The sequence below is a fragment of the Nipponia nippon genome, unplaced genomic scaffold (genome assembly GCF_047370975.1).
Source record: "Nipponia nippon isolate SJK-2023a ecotype South Korea unplaced genomic scaffold, ASM4737097v1 scaffold_22, whole genome shotgun sequence".
NCBI classification, from domain to species: Eukaryota; Metazoa; Chordata; class Aves; order Pelecaniformes; family Threskiornithidae; genus Nipponia; species Nipponia nippon.
In genome coordinates, this window is record NW_028262339.1 from 8,958,799 (window position 1) to 8,977,370 (window position 18,572).

Below are 18,572 nucleotides of genomic sequence, written 5' to 3' on the forward strand. Positions count from 1 at the left end.
CCATCCGCTCCATGCAAGAGAGCCTGTCCCTATCCTGGGCACATGGAGGATGGATCCCATGGATCTTGGATCCTAGATTTCATCTACTACTTTCCTCTTGTTGCAGAAAGAATCTTCCTTCCAGTCCCTGTGCCATGGAAGAGGTGCCCTCAGCCTTGTCCCCATCCTCCTGATATGCTACCACAGCCACCAGTGCCACGGCCATGCAGCAAACTAACAGAGGTAGTGATATTGGCTCTGCTTGGGGCCCCTTAGCCAGGTGTGCTGGTTTCCTGCACCTTCCACCTTCTGCATGTGCATATTCTCCTGCGTGTGGTCCCAGGAGAACATTGTCATTCTTAGACGAAGCAAGAGAGTCCTTTCCTACTTTGGTTAGTTAAAAAGTGTGGTCATGACCTTTGAGGAACTGAAAGCAGCATCTGATAGTTTGCAACTGGTGTTGTCTTAAGGGACTCAGGAATGGGATCACTACCAAAGTGATCCCTTCAAAGGGCCCCTGCCTCTGACCTTGCTTTTGTGCCCACTTTCCCCCTCTCCCCACTTTCAGTCCACTCCTTTCAATAACTTCCTGGACACTTCTGTGCCTCACCCTGTTATGGAGACAGAGGAACAGACTGGAGAAGAGGTAAAAATGAGGAAATGCAGAGAGGAGCAACTCTCTGCTGGTTCAGAAACACAGGCCCAGAAGATCATGCAGGATGATGGGGCCTTTCCAAGTTGGCTGCATGGGATGATCAGCTGGAGGTGAGTACACTGGACACAGTGGCCGCAGCTTGGGCTGTGTCAGGCAGGCAGAAGCTGCTGTGTCCTTAGGAAGAGTGCGTAGGTTGAATTCGCTGGGATTTGCCTCCTTAAGGCAAGGGAGTGACCTGCATATCCTTTCACTTTTAGGCTGTGAGCTTCAAACCATTAGGTGGAGGCTTGGAGCTCCCCCTCACAGGATACAAATGCTGAAACTTTACATGGGTCCAGGGAAAGACTGTGGAAACTCATGGGAAATAAATCCACTGTGGGTTCCTAAATACAGATCTTGTGCAGGGAAGGGAGGCTGGGAAAGTACTTGAAGAGGAAATACACAAATGTGTTTACCCTGTTCTGAACCATTTGCAGAGACATGATATGGAATGAAGATGGACTTTTGGTCTGACTCATTATAACTGTGTCATGGTTTAACCCCAGCTGGCAACTAAGCACCACACAGCCGCTCACTCACTCCCCCCTGGTGGGATGGGGGAGAGAATCGGAAGAGTAAAAGTGAGAAAAACTCATGGGTTGAGATAAAGACAGTTTAATAGGTAAAGCAAAAGCCGCGCGCGCACGCAAGCAAAGCAAGGAATTCATTCGCTACTTCCCATCGGCAGGCAGGTGTTTAACTACCTCCAGGAAAGCAGGACTCCATCACGTGTAACAGTTACTTGGGAAGACAAACGTCATCACTCTGAATGTTCCCCCCTTCCTTCTTCTTCCCCGAGCTTTATATTGCTGAGCATGACATCATATGGTGTGGAATATCCCTTTGGTCAGTTGGGGTCAGCTGTCCCAGCTGTGTCCCCTCCCAACTTCTTGTGCACCCCCAGCCTACTCGCTGGTGGGGTGGTGTGAGAAGCAGAAGAGGCCTTGACTCTGTGTAAGCACTGCTCAGCAGTAACAAAAACATCCCTGTATTATCAACACTGTTTTCAACACAAATCCAAAACATAGCCCCATACTAGCTACTGTGAAGAAAATTAACTCTACCCCAGCCAAAACCAGCACAGACTGTTCTCATCTCTCTCAGTTTAGGTCAGGAGGAGACCTCAGTTTACAGCAGGAGAATACAGAATTCAATGTATGTTTATTTTAAAAAATATTAAGAGGGGCTTTAGTGAGTACCCAATAGCAAGATTCCCCAAAGCCCCCAGATATGGGAGAAGGAAGGCTTTTTGTTGATACCTCTGCCCAGCTAAGGAGAGTGCAGCATAGGTGGAATTTATAACCCTTTAGGCTGGGAAAGACATCCACAAAGCCCTACCTTCTTGTGAAGATGTTTAGGAGACTCTGAACTCTCAAGCTTTTTTGGCAAAACTTCTATTTAAATGCCTGAAATTCTGCTACTGGGTATGTCTCCACTTCACTCTCTTGGCTGAGCCAAGCACTACTTCTTTCCAAGCAGTGTGATAATCAGTGAAATGCTGATTATGCCAGTGATCAGATAGGAGCAAGACAGTGGGGTTAGTAGGTAGATGTCAGAGTTTCTGGCTATAGCTCTGTGTGCAAATTAATGTATGGTGTTGCATGCTTGCTAACTGCCAGTGTCCCTTATTTAGGGGGACTTGTGTGTGGGCATTGCTGCCAAATGTGCCTGTCATTTGAACACCCTTATCATCTTGTTCCGGTTTGTAACTTTTTTCTGTTAAAGCTGCAAGTCTCCTTCAGTCTTATTAGATCACAAGTTGCTGGATTTTGTTAGCTTGTCAATGTGAACATTACTCAGAGACATTATACAGCACATTAGCTTAGTAAAGGACACTACAGTAGCTGACAACTCTCTGGTAGCTGCATTTTTTTTCTTTTTTTAAGATAATTAACAAGGTCCCCATCTGCGTTAATGCTTTTGTCCGCAGATCCAAGAATGCAGAAGAGGAACTAGCACCTGGAAGACAAAACTGTCTGAATTTGAATATAGGCTAGCCATGAGCACTTCACAATGAAGGACATAGCAGGTTCTCTGCCTGCAGATCCTTCCCAAAGATACTGAAGTTAAATACTTTTTAAGTGGTGTTTCCTGTTGCTGGATTTAAGTCTCTGTACAGCACTGTAAGCTCAGCCTCATAGAGCAGCCAGAGCAATCCCAAATTGCACTGGTGATTTGCAGTCACCTTCAGCCTGGAGCAATGCAAATGATGAGCACAAAGTAGTGCTTTGTCTGTTGGGCAGAGAGGGGGAAGACCTCCTTCCAGCAGGAAGTTTAGAGAGCCAGAGTGGTGTAATCCAAGTTGGTGTTTTCCAAGGCACCGGGCTTACCTTGTGCTGAGCACCACTATCCCATAGCATCCTGACTTCTTCCGTCAGCCCTGGAGCGTAGGAAATGCACATGTACACAGCCTCCTCATCTCAGCAATGCTTTGTAATGTGCTCTGTGCTGGAAGGCAGCTGTTGCTATTGCACTAGTCAGACTGCTGGAGCAGGTTTGGAGCAGCCCTGCTTGAAGAGGCTTTGGCTGAGAGTATTGTGCCTTCTCAGCATGCTAATGCCTCACTGCACCAGCAAGCCTGAGTCTGGAAACCTCTAGCTGGGAACACATGGGGCTGATGCTGGCCTCCCTGTGGACTGGGAGCACTACCATGGTGCACTACCAGCCTCTTCCAATAAGTTGGGAATCCCTGCACAGAGGCAGCTGCTCATTGTCCACTGAAAAACTCTTGCTTCCAGGGAAGCTGAAAACTTGCTGATTGACAAGCCTTTGGGTTGCTTCCTTGTTCAGATCAGCCAGAGCTGACCAGGCAACACCCTGACATACAGGTAATGAGCCTTGCAGAGGAGAAAGAAGGTCCTACACTGAGCTATGCATGTGTGGTGGTGCACACACCCCCCCCCTCCTCTAGACCACCTTACGATCACAGGGACTCCTATCAAGGCTTGGCCTTTGAGCAATGAGTCTGGCGGTTAAGCGCCCCTTGGTCGTACCAGGCACTCTTGCATGGCTGAGCTGGGGAACAAGAATGCCTTGATCTCACCTGGCATAATCAGTCACCCCCTGACAGCACGGGAACATATCATTGTGGATCGTAACTCAGGTGGATCGGTACGGGAGGATCGTACCTGCCTTGCTGAGATTGATGAGAACTCAGCAATTACCGACCAGAGCTGTGGCCAGAATGGAAATTTACTGATGCCTAAAGTCAATCATCTCACAAGCCTATAAACAGCGGTACCAAGGGAGACCCTTTGAGCTCTTCTGGACCATAGCGGGCTGTGCCAGTATCTCCCTCTGAGTGGGAGTCCTCTCAGAGTTGCGAACTCTTAAGTTTGTATACGGAGGCCTGGCAACAGGACCTGGGCTGATGTCCAGCGCCCTTCGCTCCTTGAGGCTCAACTTTCGCCTGTTGAGACAATCATTTGAAGTGAGTATTTCACTGAACTCGAGGGGAATTTTTACCAGGTACCTTTATCTGCGCATATTTTATTTTTACTAAACCCTAGGGAATTTTAATAGGTACCTTTTATTAGGCCTATTGTATGTGTGCATGTATTGATACAAATATTGTAGTAAACCTCGTTTAATCACTTTGTAGATGCTAGAGTAACCAATGATTAGTTACTGTTAAATTCTTGTGATTCTCTCCTTGGCGTGAACAAATCTTAAGTTGCTGCTAAATACATATAATCCTTAGCCATAAACCGTTGACCAAGTCTGAGACTAGGATTGGATGCAGCCGCACCTAGGCTTCTCTCTGAGAAGGAGTTCAGAAAGCAAGGGGGTCCATTCTGAACCTCGTGACTCAACAGGAGGGCCTCCTTTACCCCTCCTTGTATTTCCTTCTATCTCAATCTTCTCTTCTCTCTCTCTTTCTCTCTATATACATATATTCCATTCATTTAATAAGTAATAGAGTGAACCTTGCCATCAGCTTTGTTAAATCACCCCTTTATAAATTTCTATTGAAATCACTATTTGCAAATATCTTTGGCAGTGATTATTTAAGCGACCTAACCGCTCATTCGCGACAGCATGGCTGGAGGAGTTAACCTCCTCCACAGAGGAGTCCATTGAGGATGATGCTCAGCCTCTCCTGTTGTGGGTGCCTCAGACAGTTTGGAGTAGCAGACAGGACACTGCACAGTCTGTCTCTTGCCAAAAACTAGATCTGTTTGTGGGTAGGGTGCTGCGGCTCCAAGGCATGCAGGATGCAGGTCCTGCTTGGGCTGTGCTATATGGCTGAGTGGGCAAATTGGGTTGGAAGAAGCGTTGACTTGAGCAGAGGAGATGAGTCTAGAGGAGGGCCTGAGGAGAGGCAATCAAAGTGCTACAAGGGCATGGTCTTTGTACAGCATCAGGAAAGGGGTAGGGCAGAGCTGTAATGTGGACAACAGGCATGGGAGGCAGTACAGTCTGCTGGGGTTTGGATCCGGCTGCCAGGGTTCTCCTGCCCCTGTCACTGACTTTGGGGAAAATGCTGCTCCTCCAGCACCTATTAGCACAGTGCGTGACACTCTAGGATGGAACATCTCCTGCATCTTTGTGATATTTGTTACTGTAGCTCCTGATCACACCTGGCCTCTTGATACAAGAAGTGCAAAAAGCAATGACTGGGTCCTGGAGAGATGCTGCAGCCTCATGCCATGACTATTTCTGTCTGTCCATCTCCCCAGGGGTGAAGGCCACTGCAGACACATGATCGAGATGCAGCCCAATGCACACTACATCATCCTGGAGGAAGACTGGGCTCATGCCTCGCTCACTGAACTGGTTCAGTATCACCAGACCATGGGCGGTCAGCCCTTCATGGAGATACTGACTGTTCCCTGTGGGCAGGTGAATGTTGAGGATCTGCAGCAGGAAAAGGGGATGGGGCATGGATTGTGTCCTGAGCTGATAGAGTCACTGTGGCAGCATCTCTCTTGGGGGTGTCCCATTCTGGCCAAGCAGCTTGGCTTCTTCTGCACACACTGGGGAACACTGCTAGCTGGGCACTGGGGAGTCCTGGGGTGGAGGAGAGTCCCTGGCAGGTGGGTGACACTTCCCTACCCCCTGAATGTCAGCAGTGGACGCAGCTGGGTATTCCTCTTTGTGCTATTTGGGGTGTGTGGAGGATCTGCAAGCCACTGCTGAATCCGGTCTTCCCTCCCTCAGAAAAGCAGTGAGAGTTTGGATTACGAAGACCCGGAGTGCCTCAGGCTGGGTCCACCAGTGGCTTAGGAGGAGATCCCTCCAGAGGAGCAGCCCTGCCCCTCCAGGCCTCCCGCCGGTAGACCCGCTCTGAAGTCAGGAGCAGCCACAGTTCTCAGATGTGTGTGGTTCAGGAGGACAAAGAATTACCAAGAGCAACAGAGCCTGGACAAGAGCAGGACAAAGCCAAGCCCAGGCAAGGAGGGAGGGAGACAGCCAGCGGGCCTTCCCTTGCCTCCACTCTTCCACACGCCTGGCGATGCAGGAAATTCAGCAGGTGAGCTGGGGCGGCTCCAGCCTTCCAGTGCATATCCTCTGCTGCAGCCCTGTCACCCATGGCTGCAGTGGGACATGTGGAGCTGCCCTGCCCAGGGGCAGGAGAGAGGAGGCTTCCACAAGTAGTGCTCAGTTTCCTAGCTCCTGGGTCACAGGTTTTATTCAGTGGTTTTGGGATCAAGACTGTGCTCGTTGAAAGTGCTAGGCTGGGAGAGACCCTGGTAGAGACTCTCTGAGATGCCCAAAGAGAAGTCCATAACACAAGGGGCTGTGATGTGGCCAGCCACCCAGTCAGTGCTCCTCTAATGCTCTCTGCTTCTCACTGCAGTTCTCTTCCATTCCCTTGAATGGCTCCTGTACGGAGTTGCAGTCGAGCCCACGGCATTGAGGATGTACAGCCCAAGTGACGTGGTAAGAGGAGATGACACACAGGAGGGCAGACAGCAATTGCAGCTTCCCTGGGAAATGGAGGAGCAAAGGGGCTCTTCCCCTCCTACCTGCTCCACCTGGAGCATCTCTTCGCCAACAACTACCTAGAAATATAGCAGGAAAAAACAGAGAGCAACTGCCAGCTTCTATTCCAGGACTGCAAAGAGACCAGGAAAAATAGGAACAATCAGCATAAGGTTGGGTTCCTAGCACCTGTGGTGCACAGTGTGCTTGCAGTACAATAACAAGGCTGCTGGAGGGAGCTCACAGTTTGTTAAAGGCTGCAATTCAGAGGCCTAAGGCTGAAAGGATGAGTACTATTAGCATATCTGCACCTACAGTAGTCAACTGCAGTGGTTTAATGTTGTGGAGAGAGGCACATATCAGAAGCGGATGCTGGGCAGAGAGCCCTGGGGGGCGTAGCAGAAGCAATGAGCTGAAGGCAAGGCTGAGAACATAAGAAAAGGCAGCAGTCTGTGAGGATTTTAAATAAGGACTTTAAATAAAGTCTCAGCAGCTGGAGACACAGCTGGTTGCTGAGGTTGTAATATACTGGGTGGGTTATAGGAGTATATGGAGGGGGCCAGGAAGGGCCTTCTGACACAGCTGGCTATGCCCAATGAGCTAATTGTCTGAAGCATCTAGTGGATGCACAGCTCCCTTGTGCAGTCAGTGGGTAAATCCCTGTCCCATTCGGTTGCTGAAGTCAAGAGGAAGCAGTAGTGGAGCTGTTGTACAGCTCTGGAAAAATCTGGATTTGTAACAGCTGGGAATGGAGAGGGATCAGAAGAGCATGCTGTTGGCTGCAGACTCGCTGCAGGGCTTGCAGCCCTGCACCAGGATTGCCAAGTTCCCTGCATGGTTCTGCTCCCAGGAATTCGTGTTGGAGCAAAGCTTTTTAGCTGGAGCCTGTCTTGTCTTCCTCTTGATGGCTCAGAAAATCCTCTCCCTGAAGTGTTTAACTCAGTTGCTTTGTTCCTGTATGTGGGTATTGATGTACCCAGAGGATGCTCCTTGTGCCTGAGGCTAGGCAGAAGAAAAAAACAAAACTTGTGGGATCTACATAGATGACTGCAAGTGTTGAAAAGGGGCTTTAGAGCTAACTATAAAAGTTTGACTATTGCTTAACGCTTATCTAACTATTGTGCAAGATGATTAAAGTGAGGAGCCTTGTAATCTCACAACAAAGGACAGTCCCTGATAAGAACAGAAACTTGTCTCAAGAACCAGCTGAAACCGACCCTGCGATTTGGACAAGAGCCAAGGAGCAACTGAGTCTGCGCAAGAACAAGGGGTTAATAGCAGTGACGAAGAGGAGTCATCAGCCTTCATCCCCACGACCCCCGCGACCACCACCAGGAAGCACTGCGCAAGCGCAGTTGGGAGGAGTTTATGGAAACGACCTCTTGGGGCTAATTTTAATACGAAGCGGGGATAGGTCATGCATATGTATAGGCGTATTGGGAAACCTTATGTATATGTAACACTTTGCTGTATAAATCCAAGACAAGCTACCACACGGGCACGCACGATTTTGGCGGGATGACCCCCGTGCTGCCCAGCGCTGAATAAACATACCTACTTTACAACCTTACGGGTTGTGGAGTCTGTTGCCGCACATCAGTGTGTTGTACTGGGATTGCTGAATGGAGCCCTCCTTCTATGTCCTCCACTGAGTTATGTTTCCTGACTTTCTTGCAGGTCAAAGTGGCACTGAACATAGCCAGACATACAGCAGCCTTTTTTTTTTTCTTCTGTACCCAGCTGGCCCTGTGCCTTTAGACAGGACTGCTGCAGAAATGAACTTTCTTCAGCCCTCCGATGGTCTTGTTACCGAAAATAGTAACCAAGAAAACTCTCCAAACCAAATGATAGTTTAGAAAGCCAACATTGGTTTATTGCAGTGCTGGGTGCATGGGGGATCTTTCCTCCTAAAGTGCACACCGAACAGGACTTCCACAATACATTTATACACAAAAACTGCAAAGCTCATTCTCTTTACAATGATTGGTTAGTAATTTGCATAATGAGATTATGGACAAGTTTCTAAAGCCTCAACCCTCCAGAAACTGGTTTTAGGCAGTCATGTAACTATTCCTTCGGACATGTAATCATTCCTCCCTCCTCATCTCATTGTTTCAGTTCCTCCTTATCACATCCAGCTTTCAGTCTGTCAGGCTTTACAACCCAGGAGATACTACTATTGAGACCTTTGACATGCAGACTCCTTTATCTTACAAAGTTTACACCTTACAAACTTTACATAAAAGGACAAAAAGGGGCCTGATCTTTTACTAAATTGTTTAAGTCTTTGGTATCAGTCAGTGGCTCAGACTGCAGTATCTGGACCAGTCTCGTTCTGGCAGAGGGGAGAGGATGGGAACAGTCGCACTCTGCACAGATCCACAGTGCCTGACAGCCTGCATGTCAATATTTCAATGTGCCTGGAGCCCCCTCGCCTCGCACTGTTAATAGTCACAAACTGGATATCTCCCAACAACATGTTCTCTCACAGATACCTGTACTGATTTCCTACCTCTTTCTCCTCAAATCTTCTGTCTCTGTTTTGGTCCTGTCTATCTGCTGCTCTGGGTGCCAAGGTGTTGTGGTTTAACCCCAGCTAGCAACTAAGCACCACGCAGCTGCTTGCTCACTCCCCCACCGGTGGGATGGGGGAGAGAATCGGAAGGGCAAAAGGGGAAAACTCGTGGATTGAGATAAGAACAGTTTAATAACTAAAGTAAAATAAAAATAGAACAGTAGTAATAGTAATAATAACAATAATAAAAACAAGTAATAATAGTACAATAGTAATACAAAGCAAGCGATACACTCTACAATTGCTCACCACCCGCCAATCAATGCCCAGCACGTCCCCCAAGCAGCGATCGTTGCCCCTCCCCCGGCCAACTCCTCCCACTCATATACTGAGCATGACGTCATGTGGTATGGAATAGCCCCTTGGCCAGTCTGGGTCAGCTGTCCTGGCTGTGCTCCCTCCCAGCTTCTTGTGCACCTGGCAGAGCATGGGAAGCTGAAAAGTCCTTCACGAGTGTGAGTGCCACTTAGCAACTACTTAGCACTACTTAGCAAGAACGAAAACATCAGTATATCATCCGCATTGGCATTGTTCTCATCCTAAACCCAAAACACAGCCCCATACCGGCTACCAAGAAGAAAATTAACTCTATCCCAGCTGAAACCAGGATACTATCCACCCCTTATTCCATACCATTTACGTCATGCCCAGGTCCCACATTATCCAACACATCCTCATTAACCACCACCCCCTTCCTTTCCTTTGATACAATACACGGGTATCATTCCCTTAGTCTATAGGCTATCCCTCTAGAACGTTTGTTGAGTTCATTTAGTCCATGACTTTGTGATTCATCCGTCATAACGGTCTTTCTGGGCAGGAGAGGTAGTGTGTGGTGTTGGACTGTAGCATGCTGAAGACAGTTCTAGTTCTATTACCTCTGCACTTTGCTTGGTTTCCTCAGAGTTCATTCTTCATTAATTTGAGTGATTCTTACCGTATACTGTTGATATGGCATATAGTCACCATAGAAGTGATGACATACAGTATTATATAGCAACTAACATTATATAATTCTGTTCATTGGCTATTTTCCCCCAAAATCAAGTCTCCTTGAAGTACACATCGGACTTCCTCATCCTCCCGCATCACCCACCAAGTGCACCCAGGTCCTTGAGCAAAAGCAATCCCATGAATGCATTTACCTTTGCCTAAGGCAGGAGTAACCCAGACTGTCTTCCCCATCATATTTTTTATGTGCACTACAGGGACTTTATCCCCCTCTACAGTACGTAAAAGTCTTGATTGGGCAGGGCCAGCTCGATTGGCAGATCCCCCCTAGTGTTGACTAACCAGGTGGCCTTTGCTAAATGGATATCCCAGCATTTGAACATCCCAGCACCCATTGCTCTCAGTCTAGTCTTTAACAGTCCATTGTATCGTTCTATTTTCCCGGAGGCTGGTGCGTGATAGGGGATGTGATATACCCACTCAATGCCATGCCCTTTGGCTCAGGTGTCTATGAGGCTGTTTCGGAAATTAGTCCTGTTGTCTGACTCAGTTCTTTCTGGGGTGCCATGTCGCTATAGGACTTGCTTTTCAAGGCCCAAGATAGTGTTCCAGGTGGTGGCACGGGGTACGGGATATGTTTCCAGCCATCCGGTGGTTGCTTCCACCATTGTAAGCACATGGTGCTTGCCTTGGTGGGTTTGTGGGAGTCTGATACAATCAATCTGCCAGGCCTCCCCATATTGATATTTCAGCCATCGTCCTCCATACCAGAGAGGCTTGAACCGCTTGGCTTGCTTGATTGCAGCACATGTTTTGCATTCATGGATAACCTGTGCAATAGTGTCCATGGTCAAGTCCACCCCTCGATCACGAGCCCATCTATATGTTGCATCTCTTCCTTGATGGCCTCAGGTGTCATGGGCCCACTGAGCTAGAAATAATTCACCCTTCTGTTGCCAGTCCAGATCCACCTGAGCCACTTCAATCTTAGCAGCCTGATCCACCTGCTGGTGGTTTTGATGTCCTTCAGTGGCCCGACTCTTGGGTACGTGAGCATCTATGTGACGTACTTTTACAACCAGGTTCTCTATCCGGGTGGCAATATCTTGCCACAATGCAGCAGCCCAGATGGGTTTGCCTCTGCGCTGCCAGTTGCTCTGCTTCCATTGCTGTAACCACCCCCACAGGGCATTTGCCACCATCCATGACTCAGTATAGAGATAGAGCATTGGCCACTTTTCTCATTCAGCAATATCTAAAGCCAGCTGGATGGCTTTCACCTCTGCAAACTGACTCGATTCACCTTCTCCTTCAGCAGTTTCTGCAACTTGTCATACAGGACTCCACACAGCAGCTTTCCACCTCCGATGCTTCTCCACAAGACGACAGGACCCATCAGTGAACAGGGCATATTGCTTCTCATTTTCTGGTAGTTTATTATACGGTGGGGCCTCCTCAGCACACATCACCTCCTCCTCTGGCGATATTCCAAAATCTTTGCCTTCTGGCCAATCCATGATCACTTCCAAGATTCCTGTTTGAGCCCACTGTGTGATGAGTGCGACCCACATAGCATCAGTTGCATGATGTGTACAGGGGACCCTCCCTTTGAACATCCAGCCCAGCACTGGCAGTCGGGATGCCAGGAGGAGCTGTGCTTCATTACCAACCACTTCCGAAGTGGCTCGAACCCCTTCATATGCTGCCAATATCTCTTTTTTCAGTTGGAGTATAGCCAGCCTTGGATCCTCTGTATCCCTGACTCCAAAACCCCAGGGGTCAACCTCGAGTCTCCCCTGGTGCTTTCTGCCAGGGGCTCCAGGTAGGGCCATTCTCCCCGGCTGCGGTGTAGAGCATATTTTTCATATCTTGTCCTGCCCGGACTGGCCCAAGGGCGACCGCATGGACTACCTCCTGTTTAATTTGTGCAAAGGCTTGTCGTTGCTCAGGGGCCCATTTGAAATCGTTCTTCTTCTGGGTCACTTGATAGAGAGGGCTTATGATGAGACTAATTTGGAATATGCATTCTCCAAAAACCCACAACACCCAAGAAAGCTTGTGCTTTCTTTTTGCTGGTTGGTGGGGACATGCCTGTGATTTTGTTGATTACATCCATTGGGATCTGATGACGTCCATCTTGCCATTTTATTCCTAAAAACTGGATCTCCTGTGCAGGTACCTTGACCTTACTTTGTTTTATGGCAAAGGATTTGGACTATTTTCTTCCCTTTCTCAAAAACTTCTGCTGCTGTGTTGCCCCATATGATGACATCATCAATGTATTGCAGGTGTTCCGAGCCCCTCCCTCTTCCAGTGCAGTCTGGATCAGTCCATGGCAAATGGTAGGGCTGTGTTTCCACCCCTGGGGCAGTCGATTCCAGATGTACTGGACCCCCCTCCAAGTGAAAGCAAACTGTGGCCTGCACTCTGCTGCCAAAGGGATTGAGAAAAACGCATTAGCGATGTCAGTGGTGGCATACCACTTGGCTGCCACTCATTCCCAGTTAGGCTCACTTCGGCCTCTAATACAGTCAGCTCTTGGGATCCCCCTGTCACTCCAGAAATACAGATGGGTTCTGCCCCTATATAGCTTGATGGCATTAGGGTACACTGTGCACTGGTGTCTACTAGAGCCTTCTACTCCTGTGGGGCTGATGTGCCAGGCCATCGAATCCACACAGTCTGGTAAACCTGGTTGTCCCTTTCCTCCACCTGGCTGGAGGCAGGGCCCCTCTAGTCCTGGTCATAGCATTCGTTACTCACTTCTTGTAAATGCGAATCAAAAATCCCTTTATTAGGATTGGAAACAAAATCAGCCCTTCTACTCTGTCTGGGGAACTGCTCGCTGGAAACTGGAGCCGCAACTCTCCTGGGAGAACCACCTTTTGTAGTTGTTTTTCCTTGCAACTCACTTACCCGTGCCTCTAGGGTTGAGGTAGATTTTCCATCCCACTTCCTCATGTCCTCTCCGTGGTCATGCAGGTAAAACCACAGGGTGGCCCGTGGTGTGTATCCACTATATCTTCTCTCTTGAACAGAGGGACACTTAGTCCTAATTGCTGAGATACTGGTCCATACAGGTGAGGAGTAGGATATATCCTCTTCGAGTTGCTGGACCTCACAGGACAGTTTCTCCACAGCTGAGACGCAGGCCTGTAGGGAGGAAGAGAGACTTTCCTCGTATTGTCGAAGTTGGCCAGCCATTTCATCCACCGTTGATCCCTCTTCATCTTTCCAGGTCATTATTGCCAATGAGTTTGCGTGTGATGATGGTGTGCTCCATACAAACTTCCACCACATGGGTTGTGTGCATTGGACTTCATCTGGATCTTTGGGTAACTGCTCGTTGTCCAGGTCATTTTAAATCACTTCCAGCACAGCTAATTCCCTCAGGTACTGGATACCTCTCTCCATGGTGGTCCACTTGCCTGGGTGACATATAACATCTTCCTTGAAGGGATACCTTTCCTTCACACCTGACAGGAGTCGCCTCCAGAGGCTGAGGGCTTTTGCCCCTTTTCCAATCGCTTTGTCAATGCCCCCTTCCCTAGAAAGGAATCCCAGCTGCTTGGCTTCCCTACCCTCTAATTCGAGGCTACTGGCCCCATTATCCCAGCATAGGAGCAGCCAGGTGATGATGTGCTCACCTGGAGGATGGCTGAAATCTTTTCGCATATCTCGCAGCTCACTCAGGGACAGGGATCGGGTGGTTACCATCTCATTTATGGGTTTTGCCTCTTCCTCCTCCTGTTCTCTTGATGGCCCTGGTTCATCATCAGCCCTTACTAAACGAGCTGATTTCCTTGTGTATTTTTTCTTCTGTATAGGGGCAAGTGATACTGGCATGGGTTCGTTCTCTGGTTCAGCCGCAGTGCCTGTCATGGGGGCTGGCGCAGCCACGGGGGCCGGCGCAGGGGCTGGCGCAGCCACTGTGCCTGTGGCAGGGGCCAGCGCAGCCACGGAGGCCGGCGCAGCCATGGGGGCCGGCATTTTGTCATCCGATCCAGAGACCTTCTCTTTCCCTTGAGGGTACTGCATAGTGTTGAATAGGGCTCGGTAGGCACGGGCCAGGCCCCAGCACGTTGCAGTGATCTGTGTCTCTCTGGAGTTGCCAGGGTGACAACATACATTTTCCAAATACTTTACTAGTTTTTCAGGATTCTGCACTTGTTCGGGGGTGAAGTTCCAAAACACTGGAGGGGCCCATTGTCCTAGGTATTTGCCCATACTCTCCCACACACCCTGCCACTCATAACTATCCAGCGTTGGAGCAGATCTCTGGATGATATTCTTAAGCTGCTTATTAACCTTAGATAAAACTGAAACAAAATTCCCAAGAACTACCAATGGATATATCTTAACTACCCAAGGATGCTCAAGATGATACTGAAAAGTTGTTGTAATGAAGGAGGAAACATCACAGAAGAAAGCAACAAAGGTGCCATTCTGTATTTCCTCCCTAAAAAAACTCTCAGAAGAAGAGGTATAATTGCTAATTGTCTCCATGAGGTGGTACCCGAAGTACAGTAATGGCTTCACTACAGAATCCAAATACCAGATAGCACTCAAGGTCAGTGTTTTAATAACCAGTCTTCCAGGCAAAACATCATTCATTATGGCAAAGCACAGCAAACTGAAAAAACCCACACCAATCTTCAACACCCACAGCAAAAACAAAAGCATGGTGCAGATCAGGTAGACTAGTACGGAGAACGGATGAATCAATATTACGACCGATAACTGTTAACAGATACAAATTCCTTAATACACTCTAGTTAATCTGTTGTTATCTCAAATCCTTTGAAAGAGTTAAAGCCAAGATAGACAAAGCCACTGCATCAAAATGCCTCCTGAAAAGCCTAGGGGCAAGGAGTATATTTAAATATGTTAGTCACTTAACTAAACAAAAGAAAGGCCTTTGGGATTTAGGGAGTAGTTAGAATGGTTGTAAGATAAGGGGGCTCCGGGATAATCCCATCTCAGACAGCTGGGCCTTGGGAGAACAAATGCATGGAAGATAGGAAGTCGCAAAAGAATGACAACAGCCTTGAAGGACACAGTTTAGGTGATCCTAGGACTGAGTTTGCGCAGAAGCAAAGGTCAATCAGCGAGCACAGTGAAGAAGACTATGAGCCTTCATCTGAAGACCCCCAAAGACCACTTGAAGACCACCACGGGAGACGACTGCGCATGCGGATCGGACATTTGCATATGTTAATGAGTTCCAGGAAACCTCATGTTTATGTAAATGATTTCTCGGAAATCCTGAGAATATGTAGGATTTTATAGTATATAATCTCTGAAAGTCCACCAAATCGGTGGAGCACTTATGGTGGAGAATCCCCAGTGCTGCCCAGCGCTGCAATAAAGAATACCTGCTTAGTAATAACTTCGTTGCTATTGAGTTTCATTTCAGGGACTCTCTGAATACTCCGTTTCTCCCTTGAGGAGATTCGGACTGTGAGGAGAAGCATCCGTGAATTTTTGTATCAGGACCTTGCTGAAAGTGTTTTGGGCATCCAAGTGCATTCATCTATCCAGCCACACCCATGAAACAGGATTCCTCACTCCTTCAAGGAGTGAGACATGACTTCCTTCTGCTAGAGTGGGGTTGTTTCTTCCTCTTTAATCCCATTTCTCTGTGTGCCCAGGAATGCTATTCCTAATTCCCATTGTGGAACTCAGATTCACAAGCCATAGGTCCCAAATTTACCCAAAGCCCTTAAAAAACCCAAAACCCTGACCCTGGCATCTCATTTGCCTCCTGTCATTCCTCTGGTTTCAGGCTGAATTAAGCAGTAGGTTGCATGCCCCATAGCAGCTAAGAAATCTGTGTTTAGGTTCCTCTAGAGCTCTTGGATAAATGCCATCTATGTAATTTACTGTTCGTGTTATAAATTTGTTTTGAAACATACCCTGCTGACACTTTCACTTGAAGCAGGTTGTCCCATTCCCTGTAAAAGGAGGTTGTAGTGTGGGAATTTCCCTTCGTTCCTTGATAGTGTGGATAACTCATTGTGCTTTTCTGCTCTGCCTCTATCTTCTCTGAATGGTCTTTCACACCTCTGTTATCTGTTCACTCTCTGGCAAGCCTCCAGTGTGAAAATGTTTTTTTGTATTGGGGTGGTTTGTGTTTTTTTATAGTTTTTCAGCTTTAATAACTTGTCACTCGCAGCTAGCTTTACACAGCAGGTTACACACCACTTAAGATTTCAGCAGTTTCACCTTGAGCTCCTTTAAAGCCGCTTTGGAGGAGGTTGGGACATGAAGCATCCAATGAAGGTGCAGGATTAAAGCCCAAAGCAGCACCATGGACCTGCGTCCAGCAGCAAAGCTATGGCCAGTCTTTAGCCCCTTCTGTGGTACGTTCACACCTGAATGAGGCTCTGGGCAGTTACTGACCCCGCTATCATTGCGTTTTAGGATGCTGTTGACTACAGGCCCACAGATGGGCATGTTCGCAGCATGGTCCCTGGAGGAAGTGTAGCATTTCTGAGACTCACAGCTGCTCTGGGACAGGGCAGGCTGGGCTGGAGGGTTTTCAGCTTCGGTTTTGGTCTATGCATTGAACTTGCCGTGTCCAGGGTCAGCTCTTAGCATCACAGATCCTGGCAGTTAACAGCTGGGGGAACCCCCGGTGCAGTGCAGATTTTGTTCCCAAAGCTGTGCTTGGCTTCCAGTCAAGCAAAAATGTTTGGCAAATTAGGAAGAAAGACCACTTCACAGTGTCAAGAGTTCTGGGAGAGCATTTCACAGGTTTTCTCCTGCTGCTTTTGTGCCTCGGAGGTGTCTGCCAGCAACTGAGCCCTGCTGTGGCCATTGTGGTGGGCATCAGCACAGCTGCTGAGTCTCTGCCAAAGACATCGTCTCACCCAGATATTGCCCAGGCTGGAGCGACAGCAACCACACAGCAAGGGCCTGCTGAGCTGAGGCTGCTCCAACCTCACCCCACTGCATGTACTGTGCTGGTAGGAGTGCAGGGTGAAAGTGGCAGGTACTGTGGGAGCTCTGCACAGCCCAAGGACAGTGTGGCGGCTCCCCGGGAGGAACTGAGGCCGTGACGCCATGCAGATCCCAGTTAGGAATAGGCAGTTATCACTTTATTTTAAGGCTGTAAGAGATATAACTTGTGTATTTGTATGCCTACAGGTTTGCTATTTTCCCGGATGGGGAGTGAGGGGGAATGGACTACAGTCCCAACGGGACAGGTAATGGCAAGTACTTGCCAGTGCAAGGACACAGAAAAACTTCTGCAGAAGCCAGCCTGGATCTGGCATGGTCACCCCTGATCCAGAGCTACTACACCTAACACTAGCTGTTTCCTGCAGAGCTGTTTTTATATGTGCACTGTGCTCCTTAATGCCGAAGTTGCGGGGGGGGTGGGGTGGGTGGGTGTTAGCATGGGTGCTGCTCTGGCTCCAAGCCAGCTCTGCATCATGCTGCTTGCATCCGCCAGGAGTATGGGGCACCACGTGGCCTCTGCACAGAGCTGCACAGGTGTCTTGGTGCACAATCCCTAGTGTTTTGAGATGGAATTGCACAGATACTTGATTCAGCTCTTGTGAAAAAGCAGCTGAGCTTTTTCTAGACTGGAAAGCAAACTATAAAGATGTTTACTGTGTCTTGGTTGTGGATGGAGCCACCTCTGTGTCTTCGCATCCACAGCATGGTTAATCTACAACCCTCAAACAAGGGAGAGTTGGAGTTTCGGAGGGGACTTTGTATTTGAGATAGTGCTGCAAAACATGACCCTATGCCATAGCCGACAACATTCAGTAACATTTGCCTTTAGCTTTCAGCTGCAATTCTGTTCTGGTTTCATCCAAATTGAAGTGCTTCTGTTCTGGTTCTCAGTAACTAAATGCAGGACTTCCAGCTCTAGTTCCACTTCTCCATAACTAAATTTTTCATTCCTCTGTAACCTGTCTCAGAGAAAGAAGAAAGGAAGCTTCTCTGGAAGCATCTGGTTTCTCTGAAGAAGCCTCATAGGACATGGGGAGTGGCATGTTTGTGTCAAGGACTCCAAGAAGATGTGCCATTTTTTCTCAAGACCAGTGCAATCATCCTGTCTAGTGCATGCATCCTCTAGGTCTGTAGCTCCTGCAACCTGCTGCAAATGCAGGCCGTTCCTCCAGTCCTGGGGTGGAGGAAACTTGGCCAGTTTTCAGCCAGATGGCTAATGGCTGAGACAGGGGACAGCAGTGCTAACACTGCATCAAAGGCTTAATGAATTCCAAAATCATGTGCTCCACGTGACAGCACTAATGCTCCCCTTCAGTGACTCATTTGAGATTCAGTTAAAAACACATTTGTCTGACAAGTTCCCAGAGCTCGTTACTGCTCTTTTGACCCTGTTATCCCCTCGTGGTTCTGCTGCAGCAAGAGCGAGAGGCCAGGGCTGGGTCTCTGATGTGCTGAGCGCTGAATGGGCCCCACAGCTGTCCTCTG

At 48.4% G+C, this 18,572-nt stretch overlaps 1 protein-coding gene and 1 pseudogene across 1 annotated transcript; one reads left to right on the top strand and one right to left on the bottom strand.

Moving 5' to 3' along the window:
• Positions 1-6,533, top strand: part of LOC148055489 (uncharacterized) — a 45,937-nt pseudogene extending 39,404 nt beyond the window's left edge.
• Positions 6,534-8,903: 2,370 nt separating this feature from the next.
• On the bottom strand, positions 8,904-16,580 carry LOC148055490 (uncharacterized). The gene is given in 3 exon segments (XM_087760280.1): positions 8,904-8,933; positions 13,203-14,824; positions 16,499-16,580. Coding segments are annotated over 3 exon segments (1,734 nt in total).
• Positions 16,581-18,572: the final 1,992 nt, after the last annotated feature.